Source organism: Pichia membranifaciens (assembly GCF_001661235.1).
Source record: "Pichia membranifaciens NRRL Y-2026 unplaced genomic scaffold PICMEscaffold_4, whole genome shotgun sequence".
Classification (NCBI taxonomy): Eukaryota; Fungi; Ascomycota; class Pichiomycetes; order Pichiales; family Pichiaceae; genus Pichia; species Pichia membranifaciens.
Window position 1 is genome coordinate 34,421 of NW_017566985.1, and position 22,155 is coordinate 56,575.

Consider the following 22,155-nt stretch of genomic DNA (forward strand, 5'->3'; position numbering starts at 1 on the left):
GACGATCTCATGAAGTAGTCTTACACGGGAAAGGGAAAAGCAAAGGAAAAACTTTGGAGTTGAAATGGGAGTGAGATTAGAGGTAGGGGGGAATAAATATATTTGAAAAGCTTGTAAATTACTAAATATAGATTAGAGACTAGTAGTATATTCATTACTTTGAGCTGTTTGCTTCCTCGAGGGCGTGTTCGAAAAAGAGGTCATCGTCGCTCAAGTTCTCCTTGATGATGTCCAACCCGCCTTGGAACACGCCGCCGATGTATAACTGTGGGAAGGTTGGCCAGTCGCTGAAGGCCTTCAAGCCCTGTCTAACAGAGTCGTCCTTGAGGATGTCAAAGAAGCCGAATCGCACCTGGTGCTCCCTAAGGATGGCGACCATCTGTCTGGAGAACCCACACTGTGGGGCGGAGGGAGTGCCCTTCATGAACAGCATTATTGGGGCTGCGGTGGTCAATTTCTCCAATCTTGCATTCAACTGCTCTGGCGTTTCTTCCTGCTGGATCGTTGGAGCTGGCGCCGGGGTTGCCGTGGAGACAGTTGCCGTAGGGTCTGCGTTGCTGCTGGCGGTGGCAGCCTGGGAGCTGTCCCCGAAGGTGTCCAAGGCGCTGACAAACTCCTTGGGGTCTGCTCCGGTGAGCTCCTTCAAAATCGTTCCGTTTTTGATGAGCACAAAGTAAGGCACCGCCGTGATGTCAAACAAGTCAGAGATCTCCGGAAAGCTATCGGCGTTGATGGCGAGAAAGGTGGTGGATTTGTACTGGTCGGAGTCTGCTAGCGTGCTGATCACCTTGTTCATCTGGATGCAGGGGGACGCCCATGGGGTGTGGAAGTACAGCGCAATGAGCTTGTCCTTGACCGACGTGAGTTCCGAAAACTGGTCTTTGTCTGAGATTTCTACTAACACCATCTTTGTCTGTGTGTGTGTGTCTGTATGTGTGGTTATCCTGGGGAACTGAAAATATCTAAGTCTCGGTTGTAAACTGAAACAGAAACGTAGCCTAGAGAGAGCAGGGGCGCAGAAGGGAGAAGAGAAAGAAAACGGGAAATGAGGCGGGCAGCAAAGAAGACGTGTGGCACGCTGCCGTGACCAGAAGCCTTTCTGGTGGTGATAGGTGTGCACATCGCAGTTTCTTATAACCTGCCTGGAAAAGCTCACCACACCCCGCAGACAGGGCGTACCTTCCCGATGCGGCAACTGCACCACTGTCTGTGGCCATGCTGACATCTGGCCGCGCTGCCATTGGCTGTCGGCGCCCGCACCACAAAATCCGCCTTCCACCCTGCGTCTGTGCGGGAAGTTGGTTTATCGGACAAAACAGGATGGAAAAGCGCGAGACGACAGCAATACCGAAAGGGCAAGGTGCGGATTTTGATCCTATATAGTAACGATCATTTGCGCTGCTGAGAGCCTTTTTCAACATTTCGTTGGAGGATAATAAATCAAGAGTTGGTTGAATTGAATCATTGTTTCTTTTTTGTTTCGTTCTCTAACAATCCATCAGAATTCATCCTGGATAAGGTGATGAATGATGAGCCATCAACGTCCGTCATAGGTGAGGCGTTATTTTTGCGCATTTCTGTCTAGTATGTGGTAATCAACTAGATATCAGTATTATATATATAACGATAAAGGCCCTTTTTTATTGAGGTCTCTCAAAAATTGCCATTGTAAAATGGATGGAGTTCTCCTAAGACAATTGTTGTGCCCTTTTTACACCATGTTTCGTAATTGATTTTGTCTCACATGGAAGATGATTACCTAATCGCAACCACTCACAAGGTTCCCTTCATTCTCACCATACAAGTGTGCGGGGAGCGTGTTCCGGCGGGTCGGGTTGCGCGCCTATTTCCGGATCGGTGGTGGGGGAGAGCGGGCTGATAAGCGGGTGGGAGTTCCGAGGAGGCAGGGGCCAGGAGGCAGCCGTTGACGACGAAGAACGAAGGGTTGAAAAGGCGGGTGATTGCTGTTGTTGCGTTTCTTGTTGTGAGTTGTATCTTCCTCTCTTCTGGAAGACTCTGCAGCCAGTGGAAACACAGCAACACAGCAACACAGCAACATCAACTAAACAGCAACAATGGTCAGAGTTATCACGTGGGCAGAATGCGGACTTCCTGTGGCGTCTCCGATCTTGGACGCCTGCACCGTGACCAAGAGCGGCATGGTGTACACCTCGGGCTCTGTCGGGTCTGATGCGGACGGGAAGGTCCCAGAGAGCGTCGAGGAGCAGACGGAGGTTGCGATCAAAAACTTAGAGACGGTGTTGAAGACCGCGGGCAGCTCTTTGGACTCGGTGGTCAAGGCCTTGGTGTTCGTCACGGACCCTGCGCTTGTTCCCAGGGTCAACGGTGTCTATGCCAAGTACTTCAAGACAAAGCCTTCGAGATCGTGTGTGATTGCCAAGTTGGCTGCTCCGCAGTTCCTCGTTGAGATCGAGGTTGTTGCGGAGGTCGAGTAGACGCCGCGTGTTCTCTAGACTGATATAGCGTTGCGGTGCAACTTTTATACTAATACACAAAGCAATTCTAACTGTAAACAGATTAGGAGCATATACTACAGGCCGGCGGCTCACTGGTACTGGAACTGCTGCTGCTGCTGCTGCTGCTGCTGTTGGTAGTAGCGGCTGTCGTCCTGCGAGGCGCCCGGGTCCAGCGGATCCTGCACGTCCTCAGGCAGCCCGCCGCCGGCGCCCTCCTGGTACTGCTGCTGCGGCTGGAAGAAACCCTGCGGCTGGTACTGGCCGTAGAGCTGCTCGTCGGACATGGGAACCGGCATCTGCACGTTCGGGTCGGCCTGCATCGGCTGGTTCACGACCGGGGCCATGAGGTTGCCCTGGCTCTTGCGCTTCGGCCGCTCCTCCTCCCGGGGCACGATGTCGATGAGGAAGTCAAACATGTCCGACTTCTGCAACGCAGCGGCGATGTCCGACTTCTGCAGCGTGCGTCTCTTGTTCTCCTCCGCGTGGATCCACGCACGCATGGTCAACTCCGTGATGAAGATGTCGCAGCCCTTCGCAAAGAGGATCGGCGCCTCCGCAGAAATCATCTTTACCTCCTCGTCCGTCTTCATCACCTTCTTGATACGGGCCAAGGGGAGCTGGTGGTTCTTGAAGTCGTGCTCGTCACGCTCGATGGAATCGATCGTGTTTTGCCAGTACTGCATCATGTAGTTCTTGTACTTGCCCACCAGGCCCTGTGCCACGTTAGCAAACGCCCCAGACGGCTCGTCCAGGTCGTCCTCGAGGTCGTCCTCGTAGTCGTCCCCAATCTCGTCCTCTTCGTCCTCGTCTCCCTCGTCTTCTTCGCCGTCGCCGTCGCCGTCCTCGTCCTCCTCTTCGCCATCGTCCTCCTCATCCACCATCTCGTCGTTATTCTTGTCGTTATTCCTGTCGTTAATATCGGTGTGTCTTCCACCATGTTCATTGTCAAAATTACTTGATGAGGTATTGCTGTTATTCTTGGTGCTATTATCTCCGCTCAGGTCTGGTATCTCTCCTATTGTATTGACATCCATCTCGTCCAGCGACGCCATTCCAGAACTAGACGTTCGCTGTCCACCGGCGCCGCTGGCTTTGCTGTTATCGTTTCCGCTGTTCTCGTCACTGCCGCTGCTACTGGCACTGCCTCCTCCTTCTGCTCCTCCCCGTACCAGCCCCGTCTCGCTCTCCTCTTGCTTCACCCGTGCATCGCCAAAGGTATCCTCCATGGCTTGTGTGCTGTTACCTGGTCTGTTCGAGTCCGCCTGCAGCCTGAACCGCTGGTCCTGGACGAGACCCCTGTTGCTACGATCGCCGAGAACTTCATCACCGACGCCGGCATTATTCTCATGACGATTTCCAGCGCTATTCTCACTGCCGTTATTTCGTCTCATGCCTTGTTCGAGGTTTCCGTCGAGGGACTCCGATCGATTCCCGGCTGCACCATTCATGCTTTTCAGGCCGACAGTATCGCTTTGCTCCCTGGCCGTCTTACTTGACCGTTGTTGGCTCCTGGTCTGGCGACTCGGTGACATCGGCCTTAAGATGGCCCACACCAGAGGGGAGAGGAAAAAACGGAGAAAAACACAGGGCCGGTCGCCAGCCTTTCTTCACCGGAGCAGTCCATTACTACGTACGCCGCTGCTGCTGCCGCCACGCCTACTGTTGCTGCCGTACTCCCCATCCTGGCTAGGCGATGTGGTCCGAACAGACACGCTCTTCTTGGACTCTGTTTCTGTCCCCCAGGGGCCGTCCTTGCCCTTCTTTCGTCCCTCCCCCCTCTTCTGCCCGGATTTGGGACGATCGGCGCGAAAAACGGCTGTGCAAAGGCCCTGCGTTTTGTCCCAGCCCGAAACGGAAAGGAGATCTCTGGCGGACTGGCCTCTTGAAGGCTGGTGGTGGTGAAGGTGGTGGTGTAGGTGGTGGTGTGCAAGTAGTCTTGTGCCCCCTCTCTCTGCGTAGACACGGCCGTGAGGATCAGATATGACGTCGGCAAACCCGTTCATCTCGTTCAGCGAGGTGACCGACGGCAGGGGCAAGAAGGAGCACAAGCAGACATTCGATGAACTCTACGGAGAGCCGGAGAACTTTTTGGAAATCGAGGTGAAGAACCCCATCACGCACGGCAGCAAGTCGTCCAACATGTATACGGATTACGAGATAGTGTGTAGGACCAACATCCCGGCGTTTAAGAAGAAGTTTTCCAAGGTGAGAAGGAGGTACAGCGACTTCTACTCCTTCCGCAGCATTCTCGAGAACGAGACGTCGAGAGTGGTGATCCCCAAGTTGCCGGACAAGTCCATCTTCAGCTACTCGAACCGCTTCAGCCCCGAGTTCATCGAGGAGCGGCGCCACGGCTTGGAGCACTTCATCAACGTGGTGGCGAGCCACCCGCTCCTACAGACGGGCAGCCGAAGTATGATTTGCTTCATCCAGGACGACGTGTGGGACAAGACGAGGTTCATCTCGGCCTGAGCCGGCGCCGGCTCAGGCCCGGCGCCGGGCCTGTCTACGTGTGTGTATAGCTAGCTAGCGTCTATAGCGAAAGAACCCCGACTGCGTATATCTTGGATCCGTGTGGGCCCACGGGGCCGCCACCCGCCTGCGTGTCCATGTGAGGTGCGACGGCGAGGCGGCCGGCCCGGGTCTGGTCTCGCCTCCGCGGCGAGACGAGGGGAGCGGCCGCTGGCGCTGTCTGCGTGCAACGGCTCGGTCGGGAGGGTTGGGTGACGGCGGCGTGGACCGCAGACGCCAGGACCAGCGCCAGGGGGGTCTCGGGAGAGGCAGAGAAGGAGAACGGGGACGGCACGGGGCAGACGGCACGGAGCACCGACAGGACGGCAGAAAACCGCCCGGTGGACTGTCCGCGGACACACAGCAGCAGCAGCAGCAGCAGCAAAAGCAGCAGCACAGGCAGCCGATCTCCTTTCCTGATTCAGTTTGCCCTCCCCGCCCGCACAAGCCCTCTCTTGACCGTCTCTTGAGCTTGTCCGACCAGCACTCCTCCCATCCTCCCTCCGGTCTATGTCCTTGAACACGTTGTTTGCACAACCACTTCGATCGAGACTGTTCAGCCACACAGCTGTATACAAGCGGCCCCTTAGCAGTGGCATTGACTTTGGATTCTCCCGACTCACACCCAGCACCCGCAGCACCCTTGCGCACCGCTTCAACCGCCCCACCACCAACCGCTTCCGACTCACCAGCATGATGGGCCTCGTGACGATCTCCGACTCCATCAAGGACGCGCTGTACAAGAGCGAGGTGATCCCCACCGTCATCCACGACGACCACTTCACCCCGAAGGGCTTCTTGATGATCCAGTACAAGGACAGCGACAAGGAGGTCACCATGGGCAACACGCTCAAGGTGGCCGACACCCAGGAGAAGCCTGTGGTCCACTTCACCCTCAACCTCTCGGACGACCACAAGAAGAGCCCCGTCAAGGGCTCCCGCGGCGGCGGCGCCGCCGCCGCCGACGCCCCTGCCGCCTCCCCTGCCGCCGCCGCCACCCAGATCCGCCCCGACGACCGCTTCACCTTGGTTCTCACAGACCCGGATGCCCCCACCAAGGGCGACGACAAGTGGTCCGAGTTCTGCCACTACGTGGTGCGCGACATCAAGCTCAACGACTTCACCCTTGCTGACACCGCCCCTGCTCCCACCACCGCCGACGGCAAGAACGACATCGACAGCTTTGGCGACAAGTTGACCACCGTGGACCTGCAGGGCGACGCACTTGTTCCCTACATGGGTCCCGGGCCTCCTCCGAAGACCGGCTTGCACCGCTACGTGTTTTTGTTGTACAAGCAGCAGCGCGGCAAGCGGCCCGACGCCCCTGCCGACCGGCCCTGCTGGGGCACGGGCGTGCCTGGCTCGGGCGCCACCGAGTACGCCCACAAGCACGGCCTGGAGCTCTATGCCGTCAACTTCTTCTATGCCAAGAACGAGCAGCAGTGAGCCGCTGCGAAGACACGACAGTCTCCGCTCCCGCTGGCCCGAGCCCGGGCCCGGGCCCGGGCCCGACCCCGGCGCTCACCCCTGGATAGCACCGTACCCCACCCCGTCTAGCCTTGTGTATGTCCCAGCACCCAACAACACGATCACGAACATGGACCCCGCCAGAGACTGGATGAGCCGCCCCAACGGGCATGACGTCAGCACCGTCGCACGTGACACCCCCTCCCGCTGCCCCTCTTTGTCTCCGCCGCTCCGCCGGCGCGCCGACGGGGTACAATGGCAGCACAAGCAGACCCCCTCTTTGCGGTCCGGCGGCGCTGGGGCGGAGTGCTCCGAGACCCGTGGCCCACGCGGGCGTGGCCCGCGTGGCCTGCCCGGGGCCCGGGGATTGTGCCGCCACCCCCAGCGACGGGCTTAGCGCGAGGTGGGGGTGTGTCGGGGCAGGTGGCGGAGTCCACCGGTTCGGGGGGCGAGCAGTGGTGTGGTTGGTCGATGGCCCGAGGGGGGGAGACGGAGAGGAGGGGGTGGAGCAGGGCAGCAGCAGGGCAGTATAAGAGGAGACGGGTCTGCCTCTGTTGCAGCAGATGTGGTGGCGCCTCCCTGACACACAGAAGAGTCAATTGTCTGGTTGTAGCACCAGCACTAGCCTCAGCACTTGACAGCTACTCCAAGGCTACACAAACAACATGTCTGCAGAAACAACCTACGAAATCCCAGAAACCCAGTACGGGTGCATCTTCTACGAGAACGGGGGCCCGATCGAGTACAAGAAGATCCCTGTGCCTAAGCCTAAGCCTACGGAGATCCTCATCAAGGTGCTCTACTCCGGCGTGTGCCACACAGACTTGCACGCGTGGCACGGCGACTGGCCCTTGGACGTGAAGCTTCCGCTCGTGGGCGGGCACGAGGGCGCCGGGGTGGTGGTCGCCAAGGGCTCGAACGTGACGAGCTTCGAGATCGGCGACCTCGCCGGCATCAAGTGGCTCAACGGGTCGTGCATGGGCTGCGAGTTCTGCGAGCAGGGCGCCGAGCCAAACTGCCCCAAGGCAGACTTGTCCGGCTACACGCACGACGGCTCGTTCCAGCAGTACGCCACCGCAGACGCCATCCAGGCCGCCCACATCGCCAAGGGCACCGACATGGCCGGCGTGGCGCCAATCTTGTGTGCCGGTGTGACGGTGTACAAGGCGTTGAAGACCGCCGACCTCAGCGCCGGCCAGTGGGTCGCCATCTCCGGTGCCGGCGGTGGATTGGGCTCCCTCGCCATCCAGTACGGTAAGGCCATGGGCTTGCGGGTGCTCGCCATCGACGGCGGCGACGACAAGAAGCAGTTGTGCGAGTCGCTCGGCGCAGAGGTGTTTGTCGACTTCACCAAGTCCAAGGACATTGTCAAGGACATTGTCGACGCCACCGGCGGCGGTGCCCACGGTGTCATCAACGTGTCCGTCTCCGAGAAGGCCATTGCCCAGTCCTGCCAGTACGCACGGATCTTGGGCAAGGTGGTCCTCGTCGGCTTGCCTGCCGGCGCCCAGGTCAAGACCCCGGTCTTCGACGCCGTCGTCAAGTCCATCCAGATCAAGGGCTCCTACGTCGGAAACAGACAGGACACCTCCGAGGCCTTGGACTTCTACTCCAGAGGCCTCGTCAAGTCCCCAATCAAGGTGGTGGGTCTCTCCGAGTTGCCTCATGTTTTCGAGATGATGGAGCAGGGCAAGATCTTGGGCAGAATGGTCTTGGACACCTCCAAGTGAGCCTCGCCCCCGCCCCCGCAACCTAACGAACTTCCATCCATCTATCTATCTATGTGTATGACGAAAATATCTTCTTTTGTACTTTTCTACTCGATTACGCTCTACTCTCTACTCTCTACTCTCTCTGCTTGCCTGCCAGCAACATGATTTTACCACTCCAACCCCCGCCCCGGCGCGGATAGGCAGCGCAGGTGCGGTGATGCTTTTTGAACTTCCGTCAACCTATCCTTCGTGCTCCCGGCGTTGCTAGACCTGCCCGGCGTTGCCCAATCCCTCTTCTCCGTAACCACCCACTCCTCCACCTCTTCCGGACAACAATGGTGCAGATCAGCTCGGAAGACTCAACAAAGCTCCAGTTCAGGAAACTCTCCGACCCGGACGACTCGCCGCTCGTGTCCTTCTACAAACATTGCTTCAGATACGCCTCTCCCAATTTGTTCATATGGGGCCCGCTAGCGCCCGCCCACGACGCCCTCTTGGCCCGCTCGGCCATGGCCCGGATCCAGATAAGTGTCGGCTTCTTAATCTTTGTCACCACCTTTAGAAAATACCCCTCCACGGTGGGCACCCTCAGAAGAGCCTTTGTCCGGCTCAGCTCCTTCACCTGCGGCTCCGCGTTGATGTTGACCGGCATGCGGGAGTTGACCTACTTCTACCACCCAAACTCAAACCCGCTCTACGTGGAGATCCAGTTGGCCCGCGAGTTGTCCCTCTTGGACCCGGCCAACAAGGGCCAGCCCGTCAAGGGCAGCTACTGGTTCGGTCCAAAAAACTTCATGCCCATGAACAACGAACAGTACTGGAAAATGGTCTATTCCATGGAGGTCAACGATATCATGGCAGACCAGTATTTGGAAAGCCCTTTGTTGACCAAGTGCCAGGCCCTTTTGGACAAGAACTACGGCGAAACCTCAGTCGTGGAACTAAAAGCCGATGAATTGACCTCCAGAATCGAAGATATCGTTCATCGCGACACCAAGGAGCAGGAAGTCCACCATTCCATCGTCAATGACAAAAATAACAAGCTCTTCCCTCTATTCGAAAACATAGAGGGGAGTTCAAAAGCTAAAACACTCATCTACTGGACTAGAAATAATCCCTTCGACGCCTTGCAGCTTCAAGAATACAAGGAGTTTTACGCATACATGTTCCCACGTATGCATTTCGAGGCGGATACCGTCAGAAAGGAAAACAAGTGACTGTTAGCTCCATTAGCCGTTCAATTCATAATACTCCATTGTCACTGTAAATAACCAAATTCTCCTCCTTCCTGCATTTTTCTTTGTAAAAACGAATACTATAGTATATTTTAATAGACGAAACACTACTAATGATAATTGATAAGAAAAGGAATAAAATAAACAAAAACAAACAAAAAGAAATCGATCCATATTTTTGCCTTCCTTCGTTCGCAAAAGTTCAGAGTTAATATCTTCTTTGGCCTAATGGGGCGTTGTTGCTACCGCTTCTACCACCACCATTTCCACCGAATCTACCTCTTCCACCTCTTCCTCCACCGAATCTACCTCTGCCTCTTCCTCCACCGTTTCCGCCTCTACCCCATTGCTTCTTGTCCAAAGCTTGTAACTCTGGAGAAACTTCTTGGTTGGCTTCCTTGAGAATAACAATCAAATCGTGCGCTTGGTTATTGTCACCTCTGGTGAATAGAGTGATGGCAGTACCCTTGGCACCTGCTCTACCAGTTCTACCAATTCTATGCACGTAATCTTCAATATTAGTTGGCATATCGTAGTTCATGACACATGTAACACCCTTGACATCTGTAAAACAAAAAATGAAAATAATTCGAAAAAAATAAATGTTAGTATCATTGCGCTTCAACACAGAAACTAGCCCATTCAATCTCCATCAAGGGCTTCAGTTCCCATAACTTTCTTCTCTTCTTTTCTCCTCATCTGCTCCCAATACAGACATCAAACTACAAATAAGGGCACCCTTCTGCACTTCAAACCATTCTGTGAGAAATGCAACCATTACTTTATTTCGTTAGTTTACCTTTTACTCGACATTTGCTCCATGGTCTGAAAAAGCAGACATGTACTGAACAAAATGTCTCCCCAATTTCCATGCCTTAAATCTATGAGTTCATCAAGAAAAAAAAAAGCTTATATTAGCCAGCTATAAATGTGTTATATGATATTGCATGTTTATATAATGATCCGTGTATTATGTCCAATGTCCCAAATGTCCCAAGGTTTCCAATTTCCCAATTCTAATTTCCCAAATGTTCATGCAATAAAATAACAACATAAAAGCTAATACAGCATTTAGTTCCGTCTTAGATCTTGATTGACTCAAAATGCGCAGCATTAGAAAATCAATTAAAAAGTAAATGTAAGAAACAAAATAACGAGCTGAAGACAGAATCTTGAGAAGCCAAATATAAGTCGCCAATAAAACATTAACAACGCTTATACTCGTATCAATCAAACTGTCAGCAGATCCCCTTAATTTGATACTTGCTCTGTAGGTTTTTTTCTATCCCTTCATCCTCATAACAAAACATGCTATTAAAACAAGTAAGCTATGAGGATCATAGTTCCTCTTAGCCAGAAAAGGAACGGAAAAACGAAAAAAGAAAGTAAAACGAAGAAGGAAAAGTTAGTAAAAATAAATGTATGCTGTTTTCAATACGTACCGATACCTCTGGCTGCAACGTCGGTAGCAACCATGATTGGAGATTTTCCGGATCTGAATTCTTGTAAAACCCAGTCTCTTTCTCTTTGTTCTTTGTCACCATGAATAGCAAGTGCAGGCCAACCTTCACTTCTCAAATATGAGGTCAATTCATCACAACTTCTCTTAGTGGATGAGAAAATGATAATCTTGGAGCTTTCATCAGCCATTTCCGTCTCGACGTATTTGGCAATCTTGTCTCTCTTTTCAAAATCGGTACAAACATCAACAACTTGCTTAATGTTGTGGGATGCTGCTAAGTCTAATGATCCAACATTGACTTGGATGTAGTCGTTCAAGTAATCTCTAACTAAGCCTTGAACAGATTTTGGCCAAGTTGCGGACCACATCAAAGTTTGTCTATCTGGTCTAATTTGGTCAACAATCTTTCTGATTTGAGGTTCAAAACCCATATCCAACATTCTATCAGCTTCATCCAAAACCAAGTAGGTAACTCTTCTTAAGTTGGTCTTACCCATTTCTAACATGTCTAATAATCTACCTGGAGTAGCAATACAGATCTCAACACCTCTGGCCAAGTCTCTTATTTGCTGTCCCTTTGGAACACCACCGTAAACACAGGTGTTTCTGATTCTGGAAGTCTTACCGAACTTGGAACATTCCTTTTGGATTTGAACAGCCAACTCTCTGGTTGGTGCCAAGACCAAAACAATTGGACCATCGCCTGGCTTTAACAATGGTTGAGCATTGATATGGACAATCGATGGCAAACAGTAAGACAAAGTCTTACCAGAACCAGTAGCCGCAATACCAACCATGTCTCTACCAGACAAAGCCATTGGCCAACCTTGACATTGAATACCAGTTGGCTTTTCGAAACCTTCGGCTAAAACTTCCTTCAAAACATAATCTGGGAAACCAGCTTCTTGGAACGAAGTGATAGGTCTTGGAATATCGTGACCAGCAATGGTCATTTCGTTCTCTTTTCTAAATGCAGCGATTTCGTCGTCACTTCTAGCAGTAACTTGGGGGTCTTCCTTGTAAAAGTTCTTCTCAAACTTAGGTAAAGAACTAGGGTCCCAGTCCTGCTTCTGCAAGCCAGATCCAAGTTCACGGTCTTCCCTGCTGAAGCTACCACGTCCTCTGTAACCACCACCGTTGTCGCCACCGTAACCACCAGTTTGTCTATCGTCTCTACCGAATCTGCTTCTGTCACCTCCACCGTATGATCTGAAAGATCCTCTGTTATCGTTCTCGTAACCCATTATTGCTCTAGTCTATGTCTAATTGTTGGTTTTGCGATATTTTCAAGAAAAAAACCGAAATGCAATTCCTACAAGAAGAAGAAGATTATGGGGGAAATAGGTGAAGAAAAAAAGGCAGCAAGATTTAAGTAGTAGATAAAAAAAATTCTGCGAGAAAAATTTTCATGTTTTTTCTTTTCTTGTTGAATTTTGCATTAAATCGTATTTAATTCTATTTTGTTTTACTTTATTTGAATTAAATTTATATTTATATTTTATTCGATTTATTGAATCTTTATGGTACATTGAATAGAGAAGAAACTATATATAATTGACAAAAGTTTGTCAAAGAGTCAGTTGCCCATCGGGGGAGGAGGGGATAAGAAAAGGGTAACTTTTCCCGTAATCATGGTTCTTCGATGCTGTAGTCCTTGGCAGCCACTTGCGTGCTGAACACTTCTTCCACATGGGAACAGAGGTCGGACAAATCATCCAGACCCTTATGTAATGCTTCGACGGCAGTCATCCCGCCATACGTTTGGATTCGTAAATTCAGCTTGTTTTCACTAGGATGTGGAATGGAGTACCCGCAGAACTCGACCTCCGAATTCTTCATTATCATGTATCTCAATGCGTTACCCAAAGTATGGTCTTCATCAGTTATTTGGAATGAGGCTGCAAATCCGTCACTTGTAGCACCTGGAAGGAGTGTGATCTTGGAACGATCTGCCTGAACGTCGTCCTCTTCGTTATCAACTGCAATTTCATCTGCGTTAACAGTAGTTGTTCCGTTTCCGTTCACTCCTGCATCGGACATTTCTACGTCCACATCATTATTTGTTTCTTTCTTCTCAACACTACTCATTTTCGCTGTCTGATATGGCGCCGACCTGTCTTTTCTCCGATAAGTCTGCTCTCAGGGATCTCGTTCTGTGTTGAAAGGTATAAGCTGCAAGGCCAGGAGAGAAAAAGATCTAGTAGGGGAGAGAAAAAATTATGCCATATGAAAAATTTCTGTTCCTGGTGCACTGGCTTCACAAACTTTACCGCCATGATTATGAAAACAAATCAATCTTTAGCTGAAAGATAGGTCGATATATGGATATATAAATATGGATTGAAAGCTATGCAACCCGGTACATAACAATACATTACACTGTGATTAGCCGCTACTTCCTCACGTGGCTTTCTTGCCGAATACTACTACAATCATGTCTTCTATGCTCCTAACTCCGGCTTGGGAAAGTTTCAAAGATCAGGCTATTGTCCCTGATCTGGCTCGAGAGTCTCCTTGCGAGCCTTGCCACGTCCCTTAATACCTTTGTTGAGGTTCTTGTACAAGCTTGAAAAGTAATCTAGAAGATCCTTCTCACTTTTGGGCAGACTGTCGTAGGACCCAATGCCCTCTCCCAACTGAGCGAGCTTGTTAAACAGTTCATTGATGGTATCTAAATGGAACCTGTTTTGGTGTGCTTTCAAGTTCCCCAACTGCGTGAACCCTTTGTTACACCCGTCAAACTTGCAAATAAAGGGCTTGCTATTGTCGTGTGTCAAATGGTGCGCCTGGAGATTACCTTTCCGGCTGAACTGTTTATCACATATGTTGCATTTGAACGGTTTCTCACCCGTGTGTAGCCTCATGTGTGTTCTTAGGTTTCCACCTTGGGTAAATCTCTTGTCGCAAAATTCGCATTTATAAGGCTTCACACCCATATGTGATCGAAGATGGACGTCGAGATGTGTGGACTGAGTGAACTTTTTCTGGCAGTATTTGCATTGATGACTCTTGTCACCTTTGAGTGAAGTTTTCTCAACCCCACCTACCAATTCAATAGGATTAGGTAGTATGTTTTCTTCGTCTATGTTGCCATCTTCGGATTGCTCAATGTTTCCACAAACACCCTTTTGCCTAGCTTGTATAATTAGCATAAGTTGATCCACTTTCGTAGCACCGACTAAAGGCCTGCCATCATCACGTTTCAAAGAGGAATTTGAGTTGATCAACTTCTTTTCCTCATACTCGTCCAAGGCACGTTTATTCTTTACTTTAATTTGCTGGTTATGTTCAGGCTTCTTCGTCTGTATACTATTGTCACCGTTTAACTTTCTCGGTGATTTTTTCTTCGCAGGTCCTTCTTCACTTTCTTGATTCGTGATGTTTTCCTGGTTCAATTCTGATTTCTTGCTTCTCTTTCTCTTTCTGGAGGAAGTGGAACTCAAATCCATATTATCATCTTTACTCTCAAGTGATTCGCGTGCTTGAGTAGACAAAGGTGTAGATGGTTTAACTTGATGTGGGGACGTCTGATGTTGAAGTAGTTGCGGAGCCTGATGTGGTTGATGCTGAGAATAAAGATGCTGTTGTGATAGCTGCATCTGCTGCATTTGCAACTGTTGGTACTGTTGTTGTTGTTGGACAAACAAATGCGGGTAAACTTGATGTTGTAACATGAATTGATGAGGTTGTTTGATGTTGTGCAAGGGAGCAGTGGCGGACTGTTTGCTTCCTTGGGGGATCTGTGGTTGTCGTTGTGGTCCTGAATGTTGGGGTATTTGCGATGTTTTAGATTGATCTTGTGGAGACGGTTGGGTATCATGCTCTGGTTGCGGTTGCGGTTGTGGTGCTACTGCGACTGGAGGTACTGCGATTGAAGGTGGATAAGAAGGCTGATTCAATGTGGGGCCAAAAAGATGACTCAAAGAGGAGGTGCTAGCTCTTGATGGGAACGAAAGTTGGAAAATGGAGTTTGCTCTTGATTTCGCCTGAGGTTCTGGGAGTTTGCCATTAACAGCTGCATCGTTAGACTGATCCAAAGCACCTGCCTGTAATGGGTCAAAGATCTCTTGAATACCGCTGCTATCTCTTTTGAGAAATGAGTCGAGATCTGCAGGATTCAAATCTTCAGGCAGATGTATTGTTGACGGGAATTTTCTTAAGAAAAAGCTGCCCTGTCTAGAGTTGGCGGAACTTGGAAGCATCGAATGCGCTGGAGATGAAGTTTGAAAATTGTTATGGTTAGAAAAAGTCGGACCATTTGGAATATTAGGAGCATTAGGGGCAATAGAACTGCTTGTTCCGTTCCTGGAAGATGAATTCACGGAACTCCGGTTCGTCGAAGGAGCTGACATTGGCTTTGTCGGAAGCTGTGCCTTCGATCCGAGATACAAATCCGATTGCTCACTTGACCTTCGGGTCGAGTTCAGGTGGTCTGTTGCTGTTGAATTGAGGTACTTATCTGGGTTAAAAGGTTGCATCATTCCAAAGCTACTGAAGCTTTGTCCCACTGCAAGGTTGGAAGACGAATTCCGAGCCATGGTGTTATTGTTCGATGACAAGGAGTAGTCTCTGGAGTAGTCGTGGACCGACGGATCAAAAAAGCCGTACTGGCTAGGAGCGTTTGGATACATGGTATTTCCGTAAAGGAATGGCATGGAGCTGTTGTTAGAGGGTATTGAGTTGAACACCACTTTTGTATTGTTGGTGTTGCTACTACTAATATTATTGTTGTGGTTGTTGTTACTGTTATTGCTGTTGCTGTTGCTGTTTCCGCTGCTGGCAATACTAAACTCACCACTCCCAGTGCCGGTGTTGCCGTTGGTAGAGGTACTGCTAATGTGATGGAAGCTAGATGGGAAGAGACTCATGTCGATTGACGGGTTTGACTGCATGTCCACGTTGTGTAAGATGGAGTTCCTTCGGCTTCCAAATTGATAAGCCGTGTCTTCGGAAATCGAGTTCAGCCTTGGGAAGCTGCTATAGTTTGCGGAGACGGAGGTCCCTGGTGTCGGGTAGACGTTTGCGAAATTGTGTGCCAGCTGTGGGAACTGGCCCATTCCTAGCGGGGCCGCCGTGGTGCTGTTGTTCATCTGGGAGAAGACATGGGACGGGTAGGACGAGTACGGCATATGGGAGAGTTGCTGCTGGTGGAGCGGTTTTGAATGGGAGGAGGGGAGTTCCGTGGGGGCTGGCGTGGCGGCAGAGGTGGGCGGGATGGCAGCAGTCCGAGGGACTTCTCCAATGTCCGCCATCGTGTCGGTGTCTGGGTGGTGGCTGTCCTTGTCCTTTGAGCTTAGGTCCGCCAGGTCAGAGTCCGCCGGTTTCGACTTCGGGGACATGGCAGAGGGTCTGCTCATGGGCGCCGGGCCCGGTCTTTTCTTGTGTCTTGTCTTTCTCTTGGACGACTGCGTGTGTTTGGACCCGTGTGCAGTGTCCTTGGGGGCGGCGCCGTCGCCTTCCTTGGCGTCTTCTGCAGCGGCGGCAAGGCCGGTGCTGGCGTCGGTGGTGCTGCTGGGGTCACTAATCTTGGGGGTGTTGCTGTTTTTCGTATCGTTCGTGTTGCTGGGGTGTTTGTTGCCGGTGCTGCTGCCGCTGTTGCTGCTGTTGCTGCTGTCATTGTTGTTGTCTCGTAGTGGCACCGAACCCAGGGGAAGATATTGCGAGTTCAACATGGCCGTGGGGTGTGCACACGCAGACACAGCACGCTGGGGACAGGGAACGGTGGACGGGGAGAGCTTGTAAGGATGTAGAGAGGGCGGCGTGCGGGGGCGTCAAAGGGCCGAGTAGCGTGTGCCTGCTGTGGAGGGGTTCTTCTAGGAGCAGTTTTCCATGGAAAGGTACCCGGGTTGCAGCAGAAAAAGAAAAACGGGAGATACTACTACTGGTGCCCCTAGGCTGGCACGAACATCTGAATGGCCACGATAACGTCCGGCCTCTTGTGCGTGGAGAAACAACAATGGGGGCGGAAGGCGGACACCAACACGAGAGGAGCACCACGAGAGAAAACGAAAACGAAAACGACCATACAGACGAGCAGAAGAACAAACACCCCAGCCAACAATACCCGCCAACGACTCACACCCACACCCACACACGGGGAAGCACCGAACAATTCGCAATCCCGGCGCCTGCACCCGACCCTGATGGCGAAGCATGGATTGGAGCCGGAGGATCCATGCTGCAGGGAGGCCATGTCCAGAGAAGAAAAGACAAAGTGAGACGGTGGCAGAAAAAGAAAAGAATGGCCATGCTTTGTGTCACCGCCGGTCTGCAGCTGCGTATCCGGGCACGCTGCCGCCGGCCGGGGCCCAGGGGAGGGGCCGGGATGCGGCCGGTGGGGGCTGCCGCCGGCCGTGGGCACATCGGGCGGCAGCGGCGGGGGGGGCGGGGCCGGGCGATGCCGGCGGCGGAGATCTGCACGGGCGGTTCGTGACGGTGCGGATGGGGCGTTGGGGGCGGGCCCGGCGGGCGAGACGCCACGGCGGACAGCGCATCGCGTGGCAGAGCATGGCGGCGGCTGTTGGCTTTGGTGGTTGTGGTGTGCGTGCCGTGTCCGGGGGCGTGGTCGGCAACCCGCGTGCTGGGGCGGCCCGGCAGAGGAGGGGGCGTTGTGGGCGTTGTGGGCTTCTCTGCGGGCGCCGCCGCCGCCGCCGGCCGGCCCCGGTGCATGAATGGCCTCGGAGGGAAGAAATGAACAAACAAAAAGGTGCTGCATGCGCGGCGGGTCCGGCTGGTGCATGAGATGCAGCTGCAGGAGAGGCAAACACAGACGAAGCAGGGCACACCGAGGAGGACCAGGCAAGGCAAGCGGGTCAGAGTACAAAGATACACAGTCGTATAGTATACATGCTACTTGGGGTCGAGCTCGCCGTCGCTGGTGTCTCGGCCCAGCTCGTCGCCGGAGGAGTTCTTGGTGTTGCTGGCGCTGGCGCTGGCGCTGTCGCTGGCCCGGGCGTTGGCGTTGTCCCAGCCGCTGCCAAACAGAAGCTCGTCGAGCATCCCGATGCCGCCGATGCTGGTGAAGCGGCTGGGAAGCTCGATCGTGGACCGGCGCTGGCCCCGCTCGTCGGCGCCAGGGGCGCCAGCGGCGCCGCTGGCGCCCGGGCCGCCGAGGCCAGCGTAGGCAATACCGCTACTGCCCTCGAAGGTGTTCTCTCCGCCGCTGGCCACACCGCTGCCCGGGTCGTCGAACACAGCTCCGCCGTTGCTGCCGTTGGCGTTTCCCGCTCCGTTCTTGTCGCTCTCGCTCTGGAAAATCGTGGACAACCCGGACGGAATCGCGTTGGCAGTGGTCACCTGGTTGAAGAAGTCGTTCGTCGTCTCAAGCAAGTCGTTGTCGATCCAGTTCCCGTCCGAGTAGCCTCTGCCCTCGCCAACACGGCTGCTGCCGTCGGCGTTGCCCATGTCGGTCGCAGCGGCGGCGGCGGCAGCAGCAGCAGCAGCGTCGCTGTCTTTGTCGAAATCGCTCTCCTCGTTGTCCTTCACAAATGTGAATAGCCCGAGAGAAGGCTGGAAAACGCCGCCCTCTTGCTGCGCGTTCTTTAGATCGCGCTCCATCTCTCCATCACCGACATCGTTGAGAGCAGCGGCGTTGATGCTGGCATTGGCAGAGCCTCTCTTGTGGCCCCGGCCTCCGCCGGCGTTCCCCTGGCTAAGCGAGTCCAGATCTCCGGGAGAGATGACGGACGACGGATTGCCCATGTTCGGGTCTCTGCCGGCCTCGCCAGCACCGTCAGTGTCTTGGTCAGTGCTAACTGTGGCGTTTCCAGCCTTGTTGTTGAGCATATATGGGGGCAAGAATCGGCCGAAAATCTTCATGTCCATCTGATCCATAGGACCAGGAACATACTTGTACTCCGTGATATCGTTGAACACAGCATTGGCCAAGTCTGGAGCACGGTTGTTGGGCGACTTGTCAGATGGGGTCTGCCCGTCGAAGTTCTGGAATGGTAACATCGGCGCTTCCTCCTGCTGCTGTCTACCTCCTGTAATACTCTCGCTTGGATACTGGTGCTGGTTTCGTGCCGGGGCATTGAAACGGCTTCCAGTGTGTTGTAATATAGCGCCAGCGTTAGCGTTGCCTTTAGCATTGGTGCCACGGTTGCCCTGAGCCGGTGCTGCTTGCGGTTGCATGTTCATCTGTCTAGGAACCTGCACAGGAGTCTGCATTTGAGGTGATCTGAGTGACCCGTTGGACGTAGATCCGCCAAACCGCTGGTAGCCATCATTGTTGGCAGCAAGGTCGATACCACTGTTGACATCAGTGTAACTCGGATCTTCTAAACTCCCCACATTTGTATTGCCCATATTGTACTGGCTTTCAACTGACTCTGGCTGAGAAGTGTTCGAGTATTGGTGTTGGTGACGAGTGTACTGTTGCTGTTGGTGAGATTGCTTTTGCTGCTGTTTCTGTTGCTGCTGTTGTCTCTGCTTAGTATACTCAGGAGTCCCCGCGTGCGCAGGAACAAACTGCGGGCTATTATTGACACCTGCTCTTGCTGTCTTCCTGTTCAGTTGTTCGAAAAGTGCGTTCAAGATATTGTAGGTTCTGCGTGCAGCCATACTACTATCTTTCAAAATGTCCAACACTCTTTTACCGTTCTCGGCATCCTTCTTGATCGCAATATACTCTAGATCTGGCTGTCCGTCCCTGTTGATAGGAGGCGCAAAATGAACATAGTAGACCAAGCACGCGACAGAGAAGAAAATTGTGTAGATTGAAAACCAATACGATCCACTTAACATGTTCTTGTTGATCATATCTTCGGCCAACTTCACCACAATCCGTGCGACATTGATACAGTTCTTTGCCTTCTCGATACATGTCAAATCGTTCAAAGAGTTCGATCGCACGTTGGTGGAAATGTAATGGATGAATGGACGGTAAAGAATGATTTTAACATGCAAGTAGGAGATGTGTAAAAGACGGTTCGCTTTCAAGTACTGCCCCGGTGGTTCTACACCGGGCTTCAACTCGAGCGGTAGACTGTTCATCCAATCCTGTAGCTTTAGCTCCAAATCGTAAACAAAATTGTTCCGAATCAGGTCAGATCTGTTGTTATTGCTGTTATTGTGATCATCACTATTATGGTTATTGTTACTATTACCGTTGTTGCCGATATTCTTACTATTGTTGTTGCTATTCGCATTGTTGTTATTTCCATCACTGGTGTTATCATTGTTAGAGTTGTTCGTGTTACTGCCATTGTCATGATTGACGATGTTGTTTGTATTATTCGCGTTGCTGTGATTGCTGTTTGCTCTATTATGATTCCCGTTATTAACAGTCGAGACCTTTTTGGGCTTGATCGGATAAAGCTTTGTCACCACCTCTTTCATCAAAAAGATCAAACGAGTGTGTGCATTGGCAATCCCGGCACTTGAGAGTCTATCACCCTGTCTGTCCCATCTATAACCGCTGACGGTGATATTCTCATCATCCAATTCGATCGGCATATCTTGGTCGAAATCGTCTGAGCTAATGGTCCTTGGAAGTCCCAACATAGTGTTCACGTAAATATCCATCTTGTAAATTGTCCAAAAGAGTCTTTTTCTAATTTCGAGTTCAATAGGGTTGAATGGGTAGTCCAATTTACGGTGTAGACCTTCTCTCAAGGCTGCTCTCAGGGCAATACCGATGTAGGCATAGCAAGTTGATAACCTTGCCGAGCATTGTAAGAAGATAATCAACATCACGATTGTTTGGATGCCGTAAGTATCTCTAGTATCGGTTATATCGATCAATTTTCTTGCTGCAATGAAGTATCTATAACCTTCATCTTCAAAATCCTTTCTTTGGATGTAGTCGTAGTGGAGTGATCCCGGAGTGTTTGCGTTGCTGTTTCCGTCATTACTGTTGGTGTCGCTGTTTTGTGTGTTGCTGTCTAGTCTCGAGTGGTTTGTATTTTCGTCACTTTTGTAAAACAGAGCACCGCAGGCCATGACCGAGTATACCAGCGGCAAAAACCGTTGTTGTTTGTTCGTATACTGGTTCGGATCTGTATCGTACAATTCATTGAGATCTTCAACAAAAGCAACTCTATGGTAGAATCTGAATAGAACGCAAGCGTTCTCCCAGGTCTTGGTAATGAGATCAAGAGCCACTTCTCTGGAAGGCAAGATGATCTTAATTTCTTTACCGAGAGTGGATTCTAAGGATCCATCGATGCCCTGATACTGGCTGTTATTTGTGTCCAAGCCCTGGATGTGGGAGTTACTGCTTATGGAGACAGCCTTTGGTTTGACCAGCGGAGGAGATGCAATCGAGCTGGTACTGGCCTGCACATTTGTAGAGGAGTTGGGAGGCAGCTTTGTTATCGGTAGGTTTGGTAGCGGCATCTCAGGTAGCGACTCGTACATTTTTGCGATATGCTTGCTTGACGACTTTGAGATCGACTTGCCCATGCCCTTCAACTTGTTCAGCGCGGACATCAACTTCATTGGGTTTATGGGTTTTGGGTTATCGTTCAAGTCCGTCAATTTGATTTCGGGCAAGAGGCGGTGTAGAATATCATCGTACAACTTCAACCTGTCTGTAAGCTTTGAGAACAGCTCTGGGTTCGAGGATGCCAAAATGGAGACGGTGGAAGAGTTGAACCTCTCCATTGACGCATCGTTTGAGTTTTTCTTCATGTTGCCCGGAGGAGGACTTCTATCCGCGAGACCAGCACTAACTGAGGGCGCCCCGTGCATCGAAGGTGTAGACGCAGACGTTGAGGTTGCGGCCGTGTGAGCGCCTGTCGCCATCGAGGCGTTGCCGTGTGGATGTGCATGAGCATGCGGCACAGTCTTGACGGTTGCAGGGACAGCAACAGAGCTGGGCCCTTTCCGCTTGGAGCGGTTTGGCTGGTCGTAGGTGCACTCGTAGCTGTAGACGGTGCAGTGGATGCACGGGAGGTCTCCAGAGCACTTGATCTTCAACTTCCGGCAGCGGTCGCAGGCTCGGACGACCCTTCTGCGCTTCTGCGAGCTGGTCGACTGCATGCTGTCGGGCAGCATGATGACCTTTGGCGGGTTTGTCGAGACCTTCATCTTCGGGGTGTTCGAGAAGGCACTGGCGCTGCTCTGCGGGGCCTTTTTCCGGTCTGCGTTGGGCAGGATCTCTAACTTCACGCTCGATTGGCCCGTTGCGCCAGCGGCGCCGCTGGCGCCCGACGACTGGTATAGGTCGTCTGCGGCCGGCTTCAGGCCCTGGGGCGTGTTGCTGCCGCCCTTTGCAGCCGGGCGGGTGGGGCCCCGTGGCTGGATCGTGTGCGGTCTGCCGTGGTCGCCGTCGAAGTCCTTCGTCGACT

The 22,155-nt window shown here is 52.2% G+C and overlaps 11 protein-coding genes across 11 annotated transcripts; 5 read left to right on the forward strand and 6 right to left on the reverse strand.

Annotated features, from left to right (window-relative positions):
- Window positions 1-154: 154 nt before the first annotated feature.
- Window positions 155-907, reverse strand: PICMEDRAFT_73031 (hypothetical protein; the record flags this gene model as incomplete). Its single annotated transcript, XM_019164365.1, has 1 exon — window positions 155-907. One exon carries the CDS (start codon window positions 905-907, stop codon window positions 155-157), a length of 753 nt encoding a protein of 250 aa, XP_019016618.1.
- A 1,168-nt stretch (window positions 908-2,075) lies between these two features.
- Window positions 2,076-2,456, forward strand: PICMEDRAFT_34936 (hypothetical protein; the record flags this gene model as incomplete). The annotated part of the gene is made up of 1 exon (XM_019162913.1): window positions 2,076-2,456. The coding sequence occupies one exon, from the start codon at window positions 2,076-2,078 to the stop codon at window positions 2,454-2,456; it is 381 nt and encodes a 126-aa protein (XP_019016619.1).
- PICMEDRAFT_16811 (hypothetical protein) lies at window positions 2,366-4,095 on the reverse strand. The gene has a single exon (XM_019161348.1). It carries the CDS (start codon window positions 3,701-3,703, stop codon window positions 2,567-2,569), a length of 1,137 nt encoding a protein of 378 aa, XP_019016620.1. The 5' UTR covers window positions 3,704-4,095; the 3' UTR covers window positions 2,366-2,566.
- A 362-nt stretch (window positions 4,096-4,457) lies between these two features.
- Window positions 4,458-4,949, forward strand: PICMEDRAFT_34744 (hypothetical protein; the record flags this gene model as incomplete). Its single annotated transcript, XM_019162905.1, has 1 exon — window positions 4,458-4,949. The coding sequence occupies one exon, from the start codon at window positions 4,458-4,460 to the stop codon at window positions 4,947-4,949; it is 492 nt and encodes a 163-aa protein (XP_019016621.1).
- Window positions 4,950-5,684: 735 nt separating this feature from the next.
- Window positions 5,685-6,434, forward strand: PICMEDRAFT_34840 (hypothetical protein; the record flags this gene model as incomplete). Its single annotated transcript, XM_019162909.1, has 2 exons — window positions 5,685-5,915; window positions 5,991-6,434. 2 exons carry the CDS (start codon window positions 5,685-5,687, stop codon window positions 6,432-6,434), a joined length of 675 nt encoding a protein of 224 aa, XP_019016622.1.
- A 686-nt stretch (window positions 6,435-7,120) lies between these two features.
- PICMEDRAFT_34329 (hypothetical protein) lies at window positions 7,121-8,185 on the forward strand (the record flags this gene model as incomplete). Its single annotated transcript, XM_019162876.1, has 1 exon — window positions 7,121-8,185. One exon carries the CDS (start codon window positions 7,121-7,123, stop codon window positions 8,183-8,185), a length of 1,065 nt encoding a protein of 354 aa, XP_019016623.1.
- A 500-nt stretch (window positions 8,186-8,685) lies between these two features.
- On the forward strand, window positions 8,686-9,395 carry PICMEDRAFT_16818 (hypothetical protein). Its single transcript, XM_019161349.1, has one exon. The coding sequence runs from the start codon at window positions 8,818-8,820 to the stop codon at window positions 9,382-9,384; it is 567 nt and encodes a 188-aa protein (XP_019016624.1). The 5' UTR covers window positions 8,686-8,817; the 3' UTR covers window positions 9,385-9,395.
- Window positions 9,396-9,610: 215 nt separating this feature from the next.
- PICMEDRAFT_59195 (hypothetical protein) lies at window positions 9,611-12,108 on the reverse strand (the record flags this gene model as incomplete). The annotated part of the gene is made up of 2 exons (XM_019163348.1): window positions 9,611-9,966; window positions 10,845-12,108. 2 exons carry the CDS (start codon window positions 12,106-12,108, stop codon window positions 9,611-9,613), a joined length of 1,620 nt encoding a protein of 539 aa, XP_019016625.1.
- A 248-nt stretch (window positions 12,109-12,356) lies between these two features.
- PICMEDRAFT_16819 (hypothetical protein) lies at window positions 12,357-13,015 on the reverse strand. The gene has a single exon (XM_019161350.1). The coding sequence runs from the start codon at window positions 12,950-12,952 to the stop codon at window positions 12,494-12,496; it is 459 nt and encodes a 152-aa protein (XP_019016626.1). The 5' UTR covers window positions 12,953-13,015; the 3' UTR covers window positions 12,357-12,493.
- A 365-nt stretch (window positions 13,016-13,380) lies between these two features.
- PICMEDRAFT_27578 (hypothetical protein) lies at window positions 13,381-16,477 on the reverse strand (the record flags this gene model as incomplete). Its single annotated transcript, XM_019162503.1, has 3 exons — window positions 13,381-14,100; window positions 15,556-15,628; window positions 16,386-16,477. Coding segments are annotated over 3 exons (885 nt in total), but the record flags the coding sequence as incomplete, so codon positions are not given.
- Window positions 16,478-18,637: 2,160 nt separating this feature from the next.
- PICMEDRAFT_22103 (hypothetical protein) lies at window positions 18,638-21,850 on the reverse strand (the record flags this gene model as incomplete). The annotated part of the gene is made up of 5 exons (XM_019162235.1): window positions 18,638-18,712; window positions 19,022-19,987; window positions 20,159-21,131; window positions 21,216-21,463; window positions 21,659-21,850. Coding segments are annotated over 5 exons (2,454 nt in total), but the record flags the coding sequence as incomplete, so codon positions are not given.
- Window positions 21,851-22,155: the final 305 nt, after the last annotated feature.